We start from the raw sequence: 22,962 nt of genomic DNA, 5'->3' as shown, positions 1-22,962 counted from the left end.
TATTGGTTGATGTTTGTTGTCTCAAATCCCAGCCTCTAGGACAGAATTTTCATACCTAAGTAAACATTTTGAGATTCTTGCCAGCAGGAGGGTTGGAACCATGCTGGTCAGAAGCCTCCTAGGGTTGAAATAACACTCCCAGAGGGCAGGATCCTGGAACCCTTCCGCTCAACAAGACCAGGAGCCTCAAATTTCTTCTGCTGTTGACTTTTCCAGCGGCTAGTCAGTCCACAAACCTATCAATCAATGCATACATTTACTAAATGCTTCCTGTGGGCTGAGAGCCACAGGGGAGGGACAGGTTTGCCTACTTAGAAGTTTAATCTTTCCTCCAAACCCCAAAACTGATATTACCTGACTGCTTTATTCACAGGGTAAAAAGCTATCAGCAAACAGCATTGATAGCTAGTGTTTCACAAAGCACAATCCCATTTTGCAGTTGAGAGCATTAAGCCTCATGGTGAATTGTCCAGGGCTCCTTAGCTGCCTCACTTTGCAGTCCAACAGGTTAAATACTTCGCAGTGCACGAGCAGGAAGTTACAAAACAGCCTCAACAAGAACCTTTTTCACTTACATCACACTTCAGAGCTCTCAGAGTACTTTCACACAGATTCTTTCATTTTCAACAGTAGCTGGAGGTGAGGAATCACCATTTCAGAGACGAAAAACTGAGGCTCAGAGAGGTGAAGTGGCTTGCCCAAGGTTATGTGGCTACTAACTGGCTTCTTCATCTGTAAAATCGAGAAGATAACTGTGACTGCTCACCCCACCCCAGCCCTCTTCCCCGGGGCTGCTGTGCAAATTAGAGGTGGTGTTTGCACAGCACAGGGCACACAGTAGGCCTTACAGTCGCTATTATTATTGCTTTTATAATACACACGTCACCCACGGCCAGTCTGGAAACTGTAGCGGCAGTGGCCTAAGGGCAAAAATCCTCTGGCCCCTCTTGGTAACTGCTGGGCTCTCACTTCAAAGGCTGAGACTGGCACTGGACACGGAATCGGAGAAGGGGCCACGAGGGACTCCGGAACTCAGCCGGTGACTCCAGGCCTTGAGGACTGAGCTGAGGGTCGCTGCACCTCACAATCGCCAATTTTGCCTCATCCGACCTCCAAAGAGCTCCAGAGAGCCCCAAACAGATGGAGGCAAGGGGCCCGGCCATTGGAGAGAAGCCTCGGTCTGAAAGGCCCAGAGACAGGGCTGTTGATTCTGGACCAGAATTGGGTGTTGTTTCTGCGTTCCCAGTGGGGGCCCAGTGACACAGACCAGCCCTTGTGGGCTCTCCACGGCTGGGCTGGAATGGGCTTTTGATTTCTTCCCACTCCTGGTTGGAGGACTTGCCGCTTAAGCTGTGTGGAGTGTTTACTTTTTGAACAATGGCAGCAGGCTGAAGAAGAGGAAAAAACCTGGCTCTTTCTTCTGACTTAGCAGGCCAGGGTCCCCTTAGTAACCAAAATGCCCGTGCACCAGGCTCCAGGAGGAGCTGGGTCGGCACAGTTTCCTCTCATAGGACAATGCTGCCCTCCTGGTGGTAAGGCCTCTTCCAAAGGGGCTGGCGTGGACTCAAGGGCCTTCCTGAAGCTCATGTTCCCAAGGAAAGAATCGGAGGCCAGCTTGGCCGGATGGTGCCCTATCCCTGAAAGGCTCAAGGAAACAAGAGGAACGAAGAAAGGCAAAAAACAAAACAAAACCCCTCAAACTGGGGGATGGAGTGGGCGGTGCTGATGGAGAAGGAAACTGGGCCATTACTGGGTGACCGCATTTAACCCTGACCATGCTATGAGGGAGGTATCACCAGCTCTGTGGTAAGGAGGAGGCTCAGAGAGGTCAAAGAAACTGGTCCAAATCACACAGCTAGGGAGTGGCAGAGTTGACTTCTGAACCCAGTCTGACTCTTCTGAAGATGTCCTCAAACCAGCTGCTCAGACTTCAGAACAAGTGTCTACGTAGGGAGTGCAGCTACACCAGCACCCTGAGGGCTTGCTTTCTCTCACGCAAAATGACACGTCTTTTGTACCATAAAAATTACATATGTTAAAAAAAAAATGGGAAAGACAAAAAAGTTCAAAGAAGAAAACTGTGGTTATCCTAATCCCTCTACCTGGAGATAATGTTTTGGTGTATTTCCTTCCACAACCCTCTGCCCCAATACCTACTTTTTAAAACACAGTTGAAACAATTCGTAATGTTTCTTTCTGATTTTCTCATTTATTACAATATAAGCAATATTTCACTTCACTAAAAGTTTTGTAAAGATCATTGCTAATTGCTACAAAATGTTCCACTTCATAGAAACAAACCCAATTAAGCCCCTTTTGTTGGCTATTTCCAGTTTTTAAGAAATTATTATAAATAATATTGTTGTGAAATCTGTAGGCATAAAGCCTTGTGCTTTAGCATGGATTCCTAGAAGTGGAATTTCCTTTCCACTTCTTAAAGAAATGTCCCTCTCAAATTCGACTTTGAGAGAGATATCTTTACTTCCAATTATTTTAAAGTCATTTTATCCACAGCTTGTGTTTCCTACTCTAAGTGAAGAAAAATCAGCAAAGACACGAGCAGATGTCAAAATAGTCCTCCAAAAACCCTACCCAATTAAAACACTTACTAGTACCGCAGCACACCGAGACAGCTCTCCGGTAGCTCGTCCCACCAACACATTCCCTCTCTTTTTAGTTACAACATATGCCAAAGCTCCTGCCAGCTGCAAACCCTCCCCCCACCAGACTCTATAGGCTTTTTCTCAGAATGAAAAAAAAAAAAAAAAAAAATGATACTGACATGCACACCAGCTTTCCAAATGGCATTTCTTACACAGAGAAACACACAAAAATGGCATCTTCCCATAAATATTATTAATCAAAAATGTCTTTCCCTTTATACTTTGTCACGGACAGACTTAGTCTGACCTCTGCCTTTCGGGACAAGAAAGGGAAAAATCAGAATATGGGAGGTGGTCAGGGCGGCTGAGTGGATACAGGCTCAACCTCATAAATTCTCCAGGTTTTCATCTGTAAAATGGGGATCACGATAGTACCCACCTCATAGAGTTGTCGTGAGGATTAGATAAGTGAATGTACGTAGAAGAGTTAGCAAGACTGCCAGGACATCCATAAGAGGCGTTCAACCAACAGCGGCTCTCCTGCCCGTCCGTCCCGTCTCCCTCAATGTTTCTCGGAACCTCAGTGGAGCCTGGCTAACCTTATCCCAAAGGGCCCGAGGGAGCAGAAAGTTTGCCTTTCCCCATGGTAGCCTATGGTTTACTCCCACAACCAGAAAAATACATCAATCTAGAGTCATTAATACAGGCATTTGACTCCTTCCCTGGTCTGTGGGCTTCTTGGGGCCACCAAGACAGATCTCTGTATTCTCAGCTCCCACCTCAATATTTGGCCCACAGCAGGCAATTTATGAATGAATGCATGAATGAACGACAGGAAGTAGAGCCTAGAGAGGAAGCCCACAGGATCCGGAAGCCAGTCTGCCTGAGTTCTCACTTAGCTCCGCCACTCACCAGCCGTGTAAACTTGGGTATTTCACTGCATCTCTCTGTGCCTCAGCTTTCTCCTCTGTACACAGTGCTTACACCTCATGTGTGTGATGAGGATTACATGGGTTAACATTTTTAAATCATGTAGACTAGTGATTGGCACATGAGGAGCTCAAGATAAAGTAAAATTTAAACGAAAGTGAATGGGGCTTCCCTGGTGGCGCAGTGGTTAAGAATCTGCCTGCCAATGCAGGGGACACGGGTTCAAGCCCTGGTCCGGGAAAATCCCACATGCTGCGGAGCACCTAAGCCCGTGCGCCACAGCTACTGAGCCTGCGCTCTAGAGCCCTTGAGTCACAAATACTGAAGCCCACTCGCCTAGAGCCCGTGCTCCGCAACAAGAGAAGCCACCACAATGAGAAGCCCGCGCACCTCAACGAAGAGTAGCTCCCACCCGCCGCAACTAGAGAAAGCCCGTGTGCAGCGACGAAGACCCAACGCAGCCATAAATAAAATAAATTTATTTAAAAAACCCCAAAGCACTGCAACAAAATATTTTTTTTAAAAAAAGGATGGGGCTTCCCTGGTGGCACAGTGGTTGAGAGTCCACCTGCCGATGCAGGGGACACGGGTTCATGCCCCAGTCTGGGAAGATCCCACATGCCGTGGAGTGGCTGGGCCCGTGAGCCATGGCCACTGAGCCTGCGCATCTGGAGCCTGTGCTCCGCAAGGGGAGAGGCCACAACAGTGAGAGGCCCACGTACCACAAAAAAAAAAAAAAAAAAAAAAAAAAAGGTCTTTTGAGGGTGATGGAAATATTCTATATCATTATTGGTAATGGTTTCATGAATGTATAAAACTCAGAATTCATTGAATCGTACTTTAAATGGATGGTTTGCTGTGTATAAATTACAGCACAATGAGTTGATAAACATATTAGTGTTATGTCCAGAACACAGAATAAAGTCATAACAGACAGTGAAAAATAACAACGCATGAATGATGGTGACCAAATGCCACACGACAAGGTAATTCTGCCCTGAACCAACACCGATGTAAATTCTGATTTGCAGCTGTGTTTGGCTCCCTGCTTCCTTCCTTTTTTGTCTAGCCTAAGGTTTTTAAAACTTTTTTTTCTACTCATACCCTTCTAGGATAAATACAGAATCCAATGCCCATGATATACATCCCTATGTAAAAGTGGGGTCCACTTGAGGATCACTATACCTTCAGTGTATCTTCTCGAGTCAAGAAGATTCTACTGAACCTTACTTTCTAAAGTTGGTTGTATGAAAACAATGGGTCCCCTCAACTCCTGCGCTAAAATATAAAGTATCAGCTGTACTTTTTCAAACCACACCAGTCCTCTGCACAGATGGGGCTCACCCTGCCTATCTAGGGAGGGGATTGGGCAGCTAGTGACAAAAGACAGGATTTAGAACCAGGTCATAAAATGAAGAGCAAAGACTCGTGCTGGTGATGCAATCCAGGGGATCCAAAGAATGGTCAGAAGCATGTGCTGTCTCCCTGGCTGAGGAAGCCGGGGGCTGCAGGTGGAGGAAAGAAGCTGGTGCTGGACCTTGAGGAGCAGGGGCCCAGATCCACCTCCGCTGCCTCAGCTGAGAACGGGGGTCCTTATCTTGTATGGGAGTTGTTGGGGGGGGGTTGTCAGTGAGGTGGCATGCATGGAATAAATGAGCCAGCACACGGTGAATCTTTTCTGTTGTCCTTTCACCAGGACCATCGTGAGGGCAGAGCTATGTCTTATTTGTCTCTGCATCCCTAGTGCCCAGCACAGTGCCTGACACAGGGCAAATGCTCATTAATTGGAGAATGAATTAAATATTGTGGCCTCTCACTCTACTGGGAGGCAGGCCTGGCACAGATGTCAATGTGAGCCCAAATGGACAATGTAAGCCCAATGTAAGAGTCTGCACAAGGAAGTGTGATGGGAGTAACAATAATAATGACAATGACAATAATCACATAAAATTATCATGATTAACGTGTGTAGAATTAATTCACAGTTGACACAGAAAGTAAGATAGGCATTACCATGGTAGCTTAAGACGTGGGTTCTGGAATGAGACAGCCAGATTCAAGCCTTGCCTCTGCCACAGGGTATCCTTCAGTTAGTTCTTCACTTTTGAGCCTCAGTTTTCTCATCTATAAAATGGGGATAATACTACCTACTGTCCAGCTGTGTTTGGAGGTTTAAGCGGGATAATACATGTAAAGAATTTAACACCGTACCTGACTGCAGTAAGTACAATGAATGGGAGGCTCTGAAAAGCGAGTTTCTATCCTTGCGATTTGAAAGTAGGATTAGAGTTCCAAGACTATACGAATTTGAACAACTGATTTTCAGACTAAAGGCAAAGGCTAATGACTCCACTATTATGATTCTGTGCCACTGAAAACTACCACCAACCTATTGTTTTTTCCTGGCTATGTCTCAGGGACATGAGCACATTCTCTGGAGCCAGACTGCCCGAGTCCGAATCCCAACTCCGCCAGTTATAATTGTGTCATTTTGGGCAAACCCTTTAACCTCTTTGTGCCTCAGTTTCTGCATGTGTCTGATGAGATTAAAATAGTACTGACACCCAGGATAATGGTTACTCTTGGGTCAGAGGGAGAATGACTACAAGGAGGCACAAGAGGGGCTTCTGGGGGCTGGTAACATTTTGTTCCTTGATCTGGTGGTGGTTACATGGCATGCCTGCCTTGTAAAAACTCACCCTGTTCTATACTTTGGATGAGTGTACCCTTCCCATAAATCTCATATTTCAGTGAAATGTTTAGGAAAAGCAAATAATGTAGATTTCACTGGATTGTTATGGTGGTTAAATGAGTTAATATATGTATAGTACTTAGAATAGTGTCTGGCATATAATAAGCACTGGGTATTGACTATTATTATTATGAAAACAACATAGCAATAATTCTATGGATAAAAAGGATTCAATCTAGAATATATCTCACTGTCAGAAAATTTGTTTGCAAAGGTAGACCCTTCCTGGACACCTACTGTTTCTCCAATCAGTCCTGTCCCCTTCTCCAGTTGAGGAGCAAAGCAGCAATATTACTGGGTACCTTCCGAGGGACATTTGCAGTCCTGAGTCAGCCTGCTTTGGGAGAGCAGCAGAACTGAGTAGGAGTCAGATTGGGCTTTGAGTTTTATCTTCTTTAATGCCTACTTACAGGACCCAGGGCAGGTTATTTAAACACAGCTGAACCTCAGTTTCTTCCTCTATAAAATGGGGCTATGACCACGTGCTACATAGGGTTGTGACAGGACTAAGTAAAAAGAAAAAAAATGAAAAAATTCATTTTATACTTATGTGGCCATGTTCCCATCTGCCCAGGGTACTGTTCTTGGCTACAGGCAGGCCCGTGCTCAGTCAGGGAGACAGCACATGCTCCTGACCATTCTTTGGATCCCCTGGATTACATCACCAGCCCAAATCCTTGCTCTTCATTTTATACAGGCAGGCCTTCTCCTTGCTGGAGTGACCCCTGAGGCCTGTAAGGAGTCTCCTCTCCTATGGCCGCGCCAGCACCTAAGGCAGCACCTCTGACACCAGCATCTAGACCACCAAGCAAAGGGCACGGGTCTACAATGACTTCCTGCAAAGACACTTTGCTTCAAGAGGAGCATTACGAAGTCCACAGAGTGCTTTGCTTTGGCTCAGAGAAAGTCCAGTGTTTGTTTCTCTCTGAAAAAGGCACACTAATATGGCTCCTGGCATTATAGTTTATGTCTCACTTAAGTATGACTTCTTGGCAGGTTTTTTTTTTTTAAGTTTTGAAAGGTAGGGAATATGGTTAAAACAAAACCAAAAATTACATCTTCATAGTTTGTCCATTTAAACTTTACCCTAAACGACTATTGCTGGCCTTCACACAGTCACCTCTTAGGCTGCCTATACTCCTGGTTACGTGTGGGCTGAGGCACAGCTAACTTCCCAGGGGCCTGCACGGCCCGGAACTGTGTTACACGCTCCGCATCCATCACGTGCCTGACGCCCACAGTAAGAAAATTAGAGCTGCTAGCTGATGTGCTCCTCCCGCAGCCCAGCCCTTACATGCCATACCATTTAACGCAACCCTCACGACACCCTTGTGAAGAGACAAGGAAATGCAGGGGCAGAGAGGTGAAATAACTTGTCCAAAGTCCTATGGCTTAGCAGCAGTGGAGCCATAGCAGTTGAACCCAGATGGACACCAAAAACTGTATTACCCAACGCACCTTACTAATTGCTCTGACACGTTGTTTCCATCACAAACATACTGAGCAACTGTAATTTAATAGATGTTTGTCAGGGACACACCAAGTGGCTTGATGGTTGGTCCGGACTCCATTAAAATTCTCAAGGGAGAGGGTTTCCTATGGAATACTGTACCCATTGGATGGATGAGGACACTGAGGCTAAAGAGATTAAACAGTTTGCCCATGTTCTCACATGCTTGTGAGAGAAAGGATTTGAATCTGGGTTCTCTCCATGTCAACGTTCTTTCTTTCCACTATACAGCCCACATCAAATGTACTCAAATGCATGCGCATGTATATGAGAACATAACAAAGAACAGCACGGGGAGCTGCTGGCCTCCTAGGAGGAAGGGAAAGAGAAATCAGAAGGAAAGTGGAAAGGACAAGAAGAGGAAAGGCAAATATGCAGGTAGTCTAAACTCTCTATTCCCTCTTGAAATCTCAGATACACACAGAGGGAAGAGTGACATTTTCCTTCCCCTCCTCTGGCCCCAAAGGTCACTGAGCTGCCAAGCAGTTGATAAACGTAGTGGCTTTTCTTTGGAGCCAGGAGTCACTGATTTGCTCCTTCCTGCTCTGCAAAATTAAAAATCTAAGCCTGACAGTTCAGAGGACCCCTGAAAACACTGCTGGAATTTCCCAGTGTGCTTTAAACAGAAACAGAAGCTTGGCAGGGGAGGGAAGTGGTGTAAGCGCCTCACAGGTCAGGCCAAATCCACTCCTCACAAGGTAGTAAGCACTGACTCTCATTAACAAGTCCAGAGATTTTCAACCCAGGTCAGCAAAGGGGCTATTTCTTCAATAGTGCTTTCCCTCCTTTCCTGACCATCCATCCATTGGACATTCATTCATTCACCCATTTAGTTAGTCATGTCAAACTGATGGATGACTAAAACATGATCTCTAAACTCAAGGGGCTCCCGGTCCACTTGTGTGTGGGAGTGTGGATAGGGGTAAATTATAATCAATAAGAAATTATAAATCAATAAGAAAAGGCACAGTCATATGGAGTGGAAAAGATCTCAATCTGGTGGAACATCTCCATTCACACAGAGCTTGCCCAGCTGCCTCCTCAGGATGGTCATGGCCCAGAGCTGCAGAGTCCCAAGGTTGGTGTCCTGGCTCACTCACTTACTAGCCAGGCAGCTTTAGGCAAGGCCCTTTGCCTCCTCTAGCATCAGTTTCCTTCTCTGTGAGACTGGGTCTTGATCCCCACCTTCAGGATTGTTGAGAAGATTAAAAGGAGTTACGGTAGGACATGTGCTTCCTAAAGGGCCAGCCACAGGGCAGAAGCTCAGTCAGTGCCAGCCAGCCTCCCTCTGAGATTTTGGTTCTGCCAGCTCGGCCAGCTCTGGGGCTCACTCTACAAGTCCACCCAACACAGCACCACCATCCACTCTGGCCTCCACTCTGGCCCCCAAAATGGAGGGGTGAGCCCATGTACATGCCTGACACTGCTGGGGTTTTGCCCCAAATTGAAACACCCTTCCTGCTGCTAGAGATTCAGTTTCCTCATGTGTAAAAAGAGGACAAGGAAGGTGTCAACACCTTTCACCACTGCTGCAAAATGCAAACGAGAGATGAGGTGGCAGAGCACTTGGTAAGCTGTGAAGATGGCCCAGACATGGATCACCATGATTATCTCCATCCTGCAAAACCCTGCTCTTCTACGAAACCTTCCTGACTATTCCTGCTCCCACAGCAAGTGGCCTTCTTTGGTTCTAAGCAAGTACAGTGGGCAACACATACTTGGATCCTCAATTAAAACCTGATTAGTGATGTTTCTAATTGGTTCATGTGTACCTGTCACTTTTCCCTTAAAGTAACTGGTTTAGCCATACTACATTTACACACACTGCAGTAACACTCACCACTGTCATCTATAAAATATCGAGTTTGAAAACACTATATTTTTAAATACCTGATTTCATTTGATCCTCATGGAATAGGCGTTATTATTCTCATTTCACAGAAGAGAAAAATGAAGCTCTTGTTCCAGGTCCAGAGTAATAACAGAGCCAGGACTTGAGCTTTGGACTGCCACTCCCCAAAGCCTGGGCCCCTTCTCTCTGTGGAGCCCCGTCTACATTCCTGGTTTAGCAAATACTGAGGACAGTGACCAGATCACATATTTCTTCTGTAACCTCCATACAGAGACTTATCATAGGCTAGATATATAATAACAAAAAGACCCTAAAGGCAGGGTCTTATTATTATTATTTGTACACACTAAAATATTTCATACAACAAAATAATTGGGTTTGAATCCTGGTCCTGCTAATTATTAGCTGTGTGACTTTGGACAAGTTACTTAACCTTTCTGTGCCCAAATTTCATCATCTGTAAAGCAAAGCCACCACTTCTATAGCACAGACTTGTTGTGAAAATTAAATGATGAGTGTAGTGCGTCCAGCAGTATTTCAAAAATAGTATCCATCCAATTTGAAATGACGGAACTTGAATTTAAGAGTTTCACTTGGGGTTTAAGGGGATGTTGATTCCCTAGTCCCAAAATGGTTTGGAGTCACCCTCTCATAAAATAGGGCCTTCCTTCCTCCCCCACAACTGCCACTTGCCATCATCCATTCATCACAAGCACAGCAAACCTGGACTCCCATCTCCACCTGCCTTTTATTTGAAATGTCAACTTTTAAAGAGTGGAGAGGTTGGAAACCCAATTTAACAAGCATGCTGAAACATTGTTTATTGCCCCCATAAACATGGCTTAGTGAGAATTACGGACTTAATCAGAGTGAACTTATCTCCCAGTGAAAAGGAACACTTTAAATTTCAGAAATGGCACCTTCACTGTGAAAATCTCTTAACTTTTCAAACAAACTACAGGGGGTCTTAAACATATGGGCAGTAAAGGGGCAGCCATTACTGTGATTTGTCTTGCCCGAGAGCCAAGGAGCCCTAAAGGTCCATAACAACTTTAAGATCTAGGAAAAATATTTGGAAAATCATATTCAGGAGACATGTCTCTCAAAACACCTGAAAGGTCTGCTGAGTGGGAAGTAATATCTGTATAGTTGCTTGGGGCTGCCTAAAAGAAAGGACCCTGTGGTCATTAGAACAGGGCCTGTTTAATAAGCAGCAGCACTGGGAAAGCTCACCTCTCATCCTGTTTGTACGATTAAGCATTTAGCAATAGGCAATATTTGGGGACCAGCTTTTCAGAAGAGAGGTGCTACATAAATCCCAAAGGCTGCTAAACAGTTTGTGTGATTTTTTTTTTTCTTTTTAAAAAACATGAGGATGAGGTCCTAGGAACCCCAACTTCCTAATTTGAGGGAGGCTTCATTAAGGCTGCTCTGATCCTTCCAGGAAAGGTTTTCATAAAGATGCCCCATTTTGCAGAGAATGTATCAGCCTGGCTGCCAGAGGCAGGAAAGGCAACAGATATAAAATTTTATTATTTCAATGCCCCAGTAGCAGCCAGGAGGACTTAATGAAATCGCCAAGATTTACAATCTGAAATAGCTATTGCACAGACAGATATGGTTAAGGAAGCTGTGCCTTCTGACCTTTCAACCCTTTGATCCTCACACAGCAGGTGGCCTGGAGCCCCCTCCTGGGCATCTTCCTTCTCTTCCGACACTGCTGAACCTTGATGTGCAATAAGCCTGACCCTACACAGGTGACTCTCACAGTGCTTATCACCAGCAGCTGCTGCTAATGGAATGGCCCAAATCACTTGGCCTCGAGATTCTAACTCAGAGATGAGGGGGAGAGGGATCTGCTGTGCAGTGTCCAAACGGTGCTGAAATGATGCCCAATAGTTCAGCCCCAAGTCCAGTTGTTTGGAAATGCTTAACGATGTCATTACCAAAAACTGTCCTAGAAATGGAACTCTGGTCTCCTCCGATTTATACTTTGAGTTAGAAAAAAAAATCACCTTTTAAAAATAAATCGCAAAGCTCAAAAAAAAAAAAAAAAAATCAACCCCGAAGTCCCAAATGCATCTCTCAGAACTTCCCTAAAACCATGTGCAGCAAATTTATACCAATGAAAATCAAAACAATTTTTGGAAACCTAAAATTGACTGTTTTCAGTTCCATGAAATTTCATTTAAAAAACCCCATATGCCAAAATGTCCAAATTCTCTTATTTTTAAAAATTGGGATGACTTCCAAAATCATAGCTATCTTTTTCTTCCTTTTTTTTTCTTCTAAAGCTAAGGATGGGTAATGTGCATATGTACTTATCAAGCTTCATAATTTAACCCGTTCGGTCAGTACAAAATACTTTCAATAAAATGCTGAAGAGGCAGGATATAAATTTATTACCACTGCATCTTTTAAAACAATTGACTCCCAGGCACCAGGGTTTAACAGATATTCTGTTTGGTTAAGGACATGTCCAGGAGTCTAGGCAGCCCTAGTTTGAAGCTTTTAGTTTTTGTCAGGTATTTGGGTTTATGGAGGAAAGGATTTTAGGCAGGGCACACAAACCATTCTGTGGGATGTTGATAACGTCCAACTTAACTGCCACTGTTGATCATACTTAGGAAAAGCCCTGAGCCCATGCCTTTGTTTCTAAACAAAAATAGTACGGTGGCCCCATTCCTTACCTGCAATGGCCTGAGCTTAGGTCAAAAATGTCTGAACCCAATGGGCAAAGAAAAAACCCACTTCTTTTGTAGCCTAAATGGCATATATTTTAAATATTCAACTTTAAATTCATTTTGAAATCAGCTGAGAATCAGACAGTATGTAGAGAGAGGTTTATAGGCTCCAATTTTAGTCACATTTTTCTCTATGGATGTTTAAGTTTAGTACGGAGAGCAGTTTATGGAGAAATCAGTTTAGTAAAGGGAAAAAAAAGGAATAGTTACTATATCACAGTTTGACCACTTTGTATAAAATTATTATTAAGTGCTCTTCTTCAGAGATGCCTATTGGAAATACTTTATTAATAATAATAGCTACCATTGGGTGAGGGCCTACTAATGTGCCTGGAACTTTAGCCATATTATTTCTAATTGTCATCACTTTGAGGCAGGTGACCCCATTTTGCAGATGGAGATGTTAAGCATACACTCACAGATGCTCGGCGACTTGCCCAAGTTACAGAGGGACAGATAGTGGAGCTCGAATTCAAACTCAGGATCACTGCCTGCCTTCTCAGCCCTTGGTCCAGCCACATTTTTCCCAACAAAAGCAAAACAAACAAAACAACAATATGCAATACCTTGTGCAGAAAATGCCAGGTTTCAGCGTGCTTACACATCGCCATGGCCCATTTAAAGGCCTTCCGAATCAATTATTTTAGGTCATTAAGAGGAAGTTTAATTTGGTTGACAAACACCCCTACTGTGGTGACCTCACATATCAACAACAAATGTCTCATGGTCACAAACCTGTACCATGAGTCTGCTGAGCATGGTGTTAAACAAAACCACATGTGCCCTGATTCCAAGTGGGATTTGACTAGGCCAAGGGCACTGCTTTTCAATCATCATGCTGCTGGTCTCTGAGCGCCCACAATGGCCCCACCCCTAATCACTTGCAAGGAGTTTGAAAAGAAGTCACCAGTCCCATGTGGCTGTATTCAGTTGAGAGTGTCTTTAAGCTAATGTTGATTTAGAAAAAGTCACTCAATAAAAACTACAAAAGGAGGCTGAAAAAAAGGGCAGGGCCAATTTTAGGTAGATGTCTCAGCTTATTTTAAAGAAAATTTACCAGTTCTAAACACACATAGTACTGATAATCACTTCCAATTACTTGGCGCCTACAACGTGTCAGGTACCGATTTTCTCATTTACTCCTCATTAAAAAACCCCTATGAAGTGGAGAATCTACCCAAGGAGTCTGAAGCTCAGAGACACCTTTACATCCCCATCTGCAAAACAGGAGCACCCCTCACAAAGGCGTGACAATGAAAAATTATACAGCTGAAGTGCCATGTATATTGGTAGAAGCTCATTCAATGGTTGATATTATTATTAAATATTTCCAATAGGCATCTCTTCAGAGGATAACATAATAGTAGTTTTGTACGGAGTGGTCGAACTGTGAGATTTAGTAGCCGTACTTCTCCCGCTGCTAAACTGATTTCTCCTTTAAACAAAGGAGCTTGTTTAAAGTCTCCCAGTAGCGGCGGACCTAGAATTCGAATCCAGGTCCCCACGATTCTAGAGCTCAAGAGCTCTTCCGCTCTGCTCCACAGCCTCCTGCATGCTGCTCCTTGTGTTAATCTGACAGGAATTTGGTTAGTTTAAGCTCCTCTTAGTAACAATTTAGAAACTTTGGGTCTTCTTTGAAGTCAGTTTTAACGTTGCTAAATTGACTGGCTAAGTGATGATAGGAAAATTGGAAAACAAAAGCATCAATGATGGTTTCACATTTTCTACTGGGACTCTCCCTCATAAATTACTCAATTTTTCTAATCTATAACAGAGGGCTATCTCATCTCACAAGAGAACATTTCAGTCACGACAAATTAGACTGAAAATGTACTGACTGCAAGAGATACTTAAATCAGCCAGAAGTACTTGTTCCCTTTGATAACATAAATTACTACTAGGGCTTTAAGTTGTTTCATATTAACTAATTCCAACATTAGGCTAAGTGCCATTTAAGAACCACACATTTTAAAAGCAGACGCCACATGAGGAGGAGAGAGCTTCCAGGGGGAATCCATCAGGCGAAATCCAGAACATTCTTCAGGCCCTAAGTTGAACAGAGCTGCTGAATTTTCACTCTGAATGCACTGGATGTGACAGATTCACATGTGATGATATCGCTTGATAACAGCACGCTAAGGAAATTCCAGCAAGACCAAGCTACTGTCCAAGTACTTTTCTCTTTATATAATTAAGCAGGCGTCAGGGTTTCATTGATCTAAACTTTGTCTCTTGTTTTTACTACTCACTATGAAGAATAATGTTTGGTAGAATTTTTTAAAAAGCTCTTCACATCCATTATATCCGTTAGCATATTATCTGAGATGGATAATATTACCTTAATTTCACTGATTAGAGAATGGAGCCTCGGAGAGGCTAAGTAACCCAGCCCCAGTCGCAAGTGTACTCAGAGCTTTCCTCTGGAGAAATATGAGGCTGCCAGACGTGAGCCCTCCGTCCCCTCACCACAGTGCTCAAGGCATGGCCTGGAGGCCGCGCCGAGAAGGAAGAGCTCAGGCAAAGGTCCTGGGAACCTCTGCCGGGACTGCGGCAGGGTTAGGCGTAACCCACACAGCCTGATCCAGGCTGGGGTCTGACAAACCCAGCACAGCGGAGGGACAGGATGCAAATTACTTTCTCTCTCTGAGCCTCAGCTTCCCCATTTGCAAATATGGATGTCTCCTCCTTGGCAGAGAGATTCTTAGGATGTGCAAAAGTGAGAACAGGTACAGCACTGGGCACTGTGTCTGGCATGGAACAAGGACACAGAAGACAGCAGTTTCTTCCCAACCTTCTCCCTTTCTTGCTAAATCTCTCCCCATGAACCTATGACTGAAACTACCAGGTGGAATTTTTCATGCAAATATCACCGTCTTACAAAGCAGGACTTTGATTACTTATCACTAACAAAGAGATCTCACATGGAGTTTCTCAATTCTCGTGAGAACACATGCACAAGTCACCACCTATACCTGCATATAATTATGGCTGAGAGTTTTGCATGAATCACAGTATTAACAAAGGCAAACTACATCTTATACTGTCTACCTGTGGAGTCCTGTGAAGAAGCAAAATGGTACAATGGTAAACAGGAAACACTCTTCTACACTGACCGTGAAACTTAAAAAAAAAAACATAAAAAAATGAACAAGGGATTAAAGACTTCCTATGCCAGAGAAAAATGAAAAGAAAAAACTAGTTAAAATGGCACCAGTTCAGCTGACAACAATTCAAGTTCTTTTAGAGGTAAAGGGGAAAAAAAAAAGTTATTTTTCTTTGTCTGTAAATAAGTCAATGCTGTTATTTTGTGTAAAAGCTCCACAGTTAAACCACTGCAGACACAGACAAATATGGCCTCTGGATCCCGGAGACGGAGAGGTGCTTCAGTGTGGACAGGGATGTGTCCCTGGAGTGGTGGCTCAGCGCTGCCCCCAAGCACTTGGTGCATCTGTAAAACCAGGCTTCCATGCGCTCCAGCTGAGCCTTCCTACATAAAGGATGGTGAGGAAGAGAGGAAAGCTGTGAGCTGGGCCTGTCTCCTCATGCCCCCATCACATGTCTCTTGAAATTGCATTGGTGGGAGAGGTAGGTAGACCCCTGTGGTACCTGGATCTCACTCCCCTGTTCCTACTGCCTGGAACTTAGCACTTAGTATATAACCTAAATTTATCCTCTCAAACTGCACTGTAAAAAGATTATCTAATTCATAAAAAGTACTTGGAAACAGAGAGGAAACAAAAATCTAGTTAAAATGGTGCTTGAAACCTCAAAGTAAGTCATCACTACAAACACCTCTGCCACAGTTTGGTAGTTTGGTAGCAAGGAAACCATTCGGAAGCTTGGGTTTGGGACGTTAACACATCTGAATTTTATGTACATGGTTGTGGTGTGTAATTTTTTTTTTTTTTTTTTGTGGTATGCGGGCCTCTCACTGCTGTGGCCTCTCCCGCCGTGGAGCACAGGCTCCGGACGCGCAGGCCCAGCGGCTATGGCTCACGGGCCCAGCCGCTCCGCGGCATGTGGGATCTTCCCGGACCGGGGCACGAACCTGTGTCCCCTGCATCGGCAGGCGGACTCTCAACCACTGCGCCACCAGGGAAGCCCCTTGTGGTGTGTAATTTTACTTAAGGATTACCTTGATCCTTACAATTTATGAACATGGTTAAGCCATTTCCAAGCATTTTATATGGAAGGACCGTGTTTCTAACGGCCCAGGAGGAGGAGGCCTGACCCTCCCCTATTTACACCCTTCAACGGCTCTCCATTGCCCTGTAAAGTTGAAACTCTTTAACACGGCTTACAAGGCCCTGGATGGCCTGGCCCTTGCCTGCCTGCCTCAGTGCTCCTCTCCCCTTCAGCTCCACGTTCCTGTCAGACACTGAACTGCTCATACTTCCTGGGAAACACCATGGTCTACACTCTAAGTCTTTGTAGATGCTGTTCCCTGTCCTCCTGGTGGAACTCAAATTTATCTGCTAGGTTTCCATTTAGGCATTCCTCTCCTCTGAGAAGCAGAGCCCACAAGGCTCAGTTCACTGTCTTCCCTACCAGAGCCTATAGCCTCTCAAATTCCCTGCAATTACTTTCTCCTTGTCTGCATATGTTCTAGACAGAACTCTGAAGGCACAGATTATGTCACATTCACCATTTTATATAGAATGCCTAGTGTGATACAATGCCTGGTACACAGAAGGCTACCAAAACATTACTATAGAAGGGGATGTGTATTGTGTACCGACCACAGGTCAGACACTGGGATATGCTGGACATATACAGGACTCATTTATTTAATCTTTACCACAATCTTAAGAGATGGGGACTAACCACTCCTATAGATGAAGAAAGTAAGATACAGAGACAAAGTACCACACCTGAAATTACTACTGTAAGGGAGTGGTCAAGCAGGGAACTGGAAGTGCATTTATCAAGTTCCTTAAAAACGCCACTCCCATCCCTGACACACTGCCCCCAGCATCGTCAACCAGAAGAAAACAGCAGGCACAAGCCAATTCTAGTGAAATTCTTTCCCTAGGGAATGAAGGTGATGAGCCCTGGAACCCAAGAGTCCCTAAAACACAATTTCAAAGGCATCAACTTAACAATGTAAACGGCTTTAAGGCCACTGAGGAAATAAAAATGGCAATGGTTGCTGACCTCTGTTGAACTCTTTATGTGCCAGGCACTGTGCTGAGTACCTGATAAGCATTATCTCACTAGATCCCTCAATGATACTATAGGGGGGAGCTATGGCCATTGCCCTTATTTTACAGGTGAGAAAACAGAGGTGCAGAGGTCCATCACCTTGCCCAAGATGAAACAAGCAGGAAGTAGGGGAGCCAGAACCCAGAGCCCACATTCTAACCACCACACTTTACTGCCTCTGTATATAGGTGGAGCTTCATTTGCAGTCTAACCTGAGCCTCTGTCTGCACTGTGTCACTGCTATAACCTTTCCTTCCTCCTTCCTGACCATTCCATCACCAGGAATGATACAAAACACCTTCTGCATGCATCCCTCATGTGGCTCTGAGGTCTGTACACAAAGCATTATTTGTGAGGCTTGGAGAGGAAGGTCTTCATTTATCAAAAAGGAAAAGGAACCCATCTACCAGAACTGACCTGGCACCTGCTACCAGACGTGGCACAGAGGAGGAGCTGCAGAGCATCTCCTGAACTCAACTGAGGTGGAGGGAATGAAAGGAAACAGTCACTGTGTAATCTGGCCGTGTTTTGGTGTTTCCTAGCTGCCAGCTAACATGATCACTCTCTCCAAGAAGAAACTAGGTCTATGCCAAAACCCTTGGCTATCCTGCTAACTTACCACCAGCCTCAAATTAGTGTTTGCTTAAATGAGAGAAAGGATATAAAAAGGCAGTGGAGGTCTAAGAATGACGATCAGCTAGAAACTTGTCACTTTAGAAGGAAGGTATACTCTTTTAGGTGACTAGGTTACCACTTAACAAATAGGACAGCCTATAAGAGCTTGAAGGCTAGAATTAGATCTTCCCCCCAAATAACCTTCTTTCAAATGAGAACAGTAGGTTATAATTTATATTTCTTTTTGTGCAACAAATTTGAGTGTCATAAAAATGGTTAAAAAGTCTTCCTATGGTAGCTTTTTCTAAACTTTTATGAACATCTGCCACATTCATTTGAAGTTTAAAAAATTCTGGCACATATGCAAAGGCATAATAAGGTGCCTATAGCTTTCAAGAAAAAATAACAAGACAGTCAAAAATAAGCCTTTTGCTGAATTGCCAGTAAGAAAACTAGTGTGCGAGAGGAGATGGGCCTTCCCAATCTCCTTCCCTAAAGAGTTTTCCTTTGGCCCCAGGTATGAGCTCCACCCCCAAGCATTATAGCCCATGGTTCCTGGAAGAAATCTTAGGGAACCATCTCTCTCACTTGAAGGTCTAATAGAACCAGATAAGCCCAATCAAAAAGCATGACCGGAGGACTCCGAGTCTGAGATGAAATCCATGGGAGGAGATCAGGAGACTGTACTTCATGACTTGGTAGTTCACAGCTGCCTCACACATGCAGGAAACGCTATTTTGTTTGGAAAGTGTCTTAGCTGGCTTCAAGAGTGGGGTAACTAGTATTTTTGTTTTTCTTTTAGTGCTGACCACATAGTAGTTCAGCATGGCAAACCCTCCCTAATTTAAATCAGCAGGGCTAAGATTTATCTTGGCCAGTGCTTCCCAAACCTTCTCATTTAAAACCCTTCAAAGGCCAAGGAGAGTGGACTTGCACCCATTCACGTAAGTGCAAAACTCTGTCTCAAGTTTTAGCTTCAAAATTTATGCCTGTTGTGCACGGCATGTTTTACTACAAAAAACCCTTGTTTTAAATTACTTACAGTCACATAAAAAGTAAAAAAATTTACTCCCTCCACCTTTAAGTAAAATTATGGTGCTGGGTTCCCTGACAACAGCAATGCCTACTGGAGGGCTCTAAATGTGTTCCAAATTCCAGCTTTCCAAGCACTCACTCAATCCTTCTTTTCAGAACGCACCTGCTGGGTATCCTGCTAGGTGCTGAGGACACCACAGTGAATGAAGCACAGTCCTTGTTCCCAAAGAGCTCCTGCTCCTAGGGCTGAAGGAGAGGGCAGGGAAGCAAACAGCTGTCATCCTGAGCAAGAGGTACATCAAGCAAAGACAACGGCCAACGGGAGGACTTCCTCCAACAGCTGGGGAAGAGAAGGTTTAGCCATGCAGGGGCGTGGGGATGGGGGTGTTTTAGAGACCAGCCAGAGCACTGGCTAACAAGGGACAGCGAGAGGACAGGAGGCTTGACAGCAGCGGGGAGCCTGAGCAGGACTCGGGGGTAGGGCAGAGGAGGCTGGAAGGCAGGCTATTAAAGGCAGAGTGACCAGAATTTCATACTCATCTTCATACCTCCATGACCTAGCAAAACGTTCGGAAAACAAGAGGCCTTGATCCTGCTTCTCGAATGAACGAATAAGGCTTTGCAAAAATCTAAGACAGCAAGGTAAAATGTCAACAAAGGCAGCGAGGAAGGAACAGGGCGAGAGACATGTCAGAGACTTGGTGACTATTTAGAGAGAAAGAAATGAGAAAGAGGACACTCAGCCATGCTCAGCGTGACCCACTTTGGTGCCTTTTCAGGCAGTGGTGCCACTCACGGGGACCGGGAACAGTGGAAGGGGAGTGGAGTAACTCGACGGGTGTGTGTGTACAGATAATAAGGGGTTTGGGGAAGACTGAGTTTGAGACATCGACAGTACATCTTGGTGACCTTCCACTGGCATTTGCAACTCTGGGCCTTAAGTTCAGAGAGAGGCATGCCAGTGTTAGAATCACAGTTGGGAGTCACTGACATTACCCTGGTGGCAAAAGCAAAAAGCCTTATAAAAGATGGCCAGAGGGCATATGGAAAAGAAAAGCAAGCCAAGACTAGAAACCTGGACAATCCTCAAGGTAAAGGGCTGTGAAACGGAGGCTGAAAAAACCCGTGCTAGAACAGCCTGGAAGGCAGAAGAGGCAGGGAAGAGCCGTGGATGCCGATAGACCAAATGGTCTTTAGATTAGAGTTTCCAACTGTACAACAATTGACACGAAAGTTCTATTAGCAAGTATTCACTTTCAATTTTTCACACAGGAGCTTTGAATACACCCCCAAACTTGACAAACAAAGGTAAAACACAGAAGAAATCTCTTCAAGCTGATCTAAATACACCATCCAAGATAGTCCATAAACTGTGTACTGTATGTGCTCAGGGCTGGGTGATGACAAGGAGGAACTGTTAACAGAATGTAGGAGCCACATGGCCGTCCTGTCAAATTAGAAATTTGAGCAGATTTCTGTGGTCTATTTTGATCAAGATTCTCAATGTCAAACAAACAGGTTTTTCGATAACCAACTTGTTTCATTTTCGTAAGCACAATAGCACAGTGTGCAACAGTGAAGAAGCAGGTGGTCCTCGTCGACGTGAAATGAAGGCAACAGAAGAAGAGAAGTAGCACTTCCTTTAAGACATGCAAAGCATCATCACAGACGGACATGGCTTTAGCTTTTCCCTCTGAGAGCTTATCTCCTGTGCAAAACAGGCAAGCCCCCTACCTCCTGCCCCATTTTGCTCTAGTGCAAATTTCAGCTCTCTCCTGAGGAGGGAAAAGCTTAGGGTTCATGTCTACAAACCAGTGGCACTTACAAAAGCACAGAAAAGTCCCTTAAAAGAACTGCTATCTAACCGGTACAGCCATGCAGAAAGCAATCTGGCCTTAGATTCATAGCTTTGACCAAGCATTTCTACTTTAGGGGTTCTACGCTAAGGAAGTTAAGTCAAGATGCAGACTAAGCCTTATGCATAAAGATGTTCACTGACATGCTATTTATAATAGTGAAATATTATAAACAGCTTTAAGTGTCCAACAGTAATAGGAAAATGGCTAAGTTGTGGCATATCCAAACAGTGGAAGGACCGGTAGCAAATTAAAAATTATTACTGAGAGTAGACAAAAGCATGTAGAAATCCCCATGCCATAATATTAAATGAAATAAAGACATAAAATTCTATACCATATCAGTGAAGTACATTTATACAAAATATATATTCACAGAATAAAGACAAGGGTGAAGAAAAATAAAATGCTAACAGTGGTTGAATCTGGAATAATGGTATTGTGGATAATTTTAATCTTCCTACTTATACTTCTGTATATTTTCTATACCACATTTTCTACAGAGAAAAAATGTAATATAATATTGTTGCAGTGTTTTAGAATAAACATCATTGTGAAAAGTGAATCATTTTCCTTCCCTCGTTCAAACCCTTAAAGAACCCTTTCCTCCTGCCTCTTTGAACCTCACTCCCTCACCCATGAAAATTGACAATCTCCAAACAAAGTGGAAAAACACTGGAAACAAGAGCCCAGTGGAAAGGGTCTAAGCTGAACGCTCCGCTCTGTGCACGAGGCGTTGCTCTGACACGCTCCCGTGTGTAGAGCTGTGAATCCAGAGACTGCGTCTTTTCCACTGCCACATAGCAAAACACAACCGCAAACAGAGGTATCTGGGGAGGAGAGGAGCCCACTTACCTCCATTAAACTTAAATGGATTCCTATGAGGTAGGGCATGGGAGCGCTGTGAAGAGAAACAGAGACACACAGCTGCTTTAATGTCTGTTGCTTCTGACAGAAAATTACACATGGTTCACTATTTGGAGAAAAACTGTTTTAATAAACGTATGCACAGTTACATTTCCTTTCACAACAAAAATCCTAATGTGACATTTTGTTCCCAAGCCTAGAAACTTCGGAAGAATTTCAACATGTGGGCAGCCTTAAAAGCATGGGTGGCGGGAAGAGTACTGACCCTGGCGTTAGTCCCTAAGTAGCAGCCATGCGATTGCACAGCCTCAGTTGCCGTATCTTTAAAATGGCACTTTGGAATCTAACTGGCAGCTTGCCATCAGAATGGGAAGATATATGTCGAGTGATTAGCACAGTTCTTGGTACAAATGGGAACCACTGTTGCCATGATTACAACAGAAAAAGCAGTTAACAATGTCAGATGGAGGGCATGATGTGCTTCAAAGAGGAATGATTTTTTATTTGCTGTTTCCTCCTGCCATCAAGAGATGTGATCTAACTGTTCATTCTGATTGGACAAAGTGCATCAAAGCCAGCAAGCATCTCCACCCCAATTGCACACATGCCATCTGATGACACTGTAATTCAAAAAGCCCCTTCCAACTGCTTCATTCCCAGAGCAATGGGCTCCCTTAGTTAGTGACTGAGCAGGAGATGAGAACCCAACTCCAGGGGCTTTAAAACCTGGGCATTATGGATTGACTTCCTTTGGTTTCAGGGGCACACATATAAATTATCATTATGATGCTACTTACCAACGATAAATGGGCTGGCCATTATACAAGGAACTTGAAATTCATCTTTCCTAACCCACACAACCTCACAAGGTAGGTATTATACCCATTTTACAGAGGAGGAAATAGGCCCAGAGAGCTTAAATCACTTCTCTAATGCCATAAAACAAGCGGCAACCCTAGGATTTGACTCCAAACCTTCTTCCTCCGTGCCACACTG

At 44.2% G+C, this 22,962-nt stretch overlaps 1 protein-coding gene across 9 annotated transcripts in view; it reads right to left on the bottom strand.

Moving 5' to 3' along the window:
* Positions 1 to 22,962, bottom strand: part of DENND1A (DENN domain containing 1A) — a 540,688-nt gene that overhangs the window by 182,019 nt on the left and 335,707 nt on the right. For all 9 annotated transcript variants that reach the window (XM_032634249.1, XM_032634244.1, XM_032634240.1 and 6 more), the window contains one exon: positions 21,955 to 22,000. In XM_032634249.1, the coding sequence (XP_032490140.1) occupies positions 21,955 to 22,000 (46 nt within the window). The remainder of the gene's footprint in view (positions 1 to 21,954; positions 22,001 to 22,962) is intronic.

The sequence above is a fragment of the Phocoena sinus genome, chromosome 6 (genome assembly GCF_008692025.1).
Source record: "Phocoena sinus isolate mPhoSin1 chromosome 6, mPhoSin1.pri, whole genome shotgun sequence".
NCBI classification, from domain to species: Eukaryota; Metazoa; Chordata; class Mammalia; order Artiodactyla; family Phocoenidae; genus Phocoena; species Phocoena sinus.
This window is presented reverse-complemented; position numbering and strand designations above follow the sequence as displayed.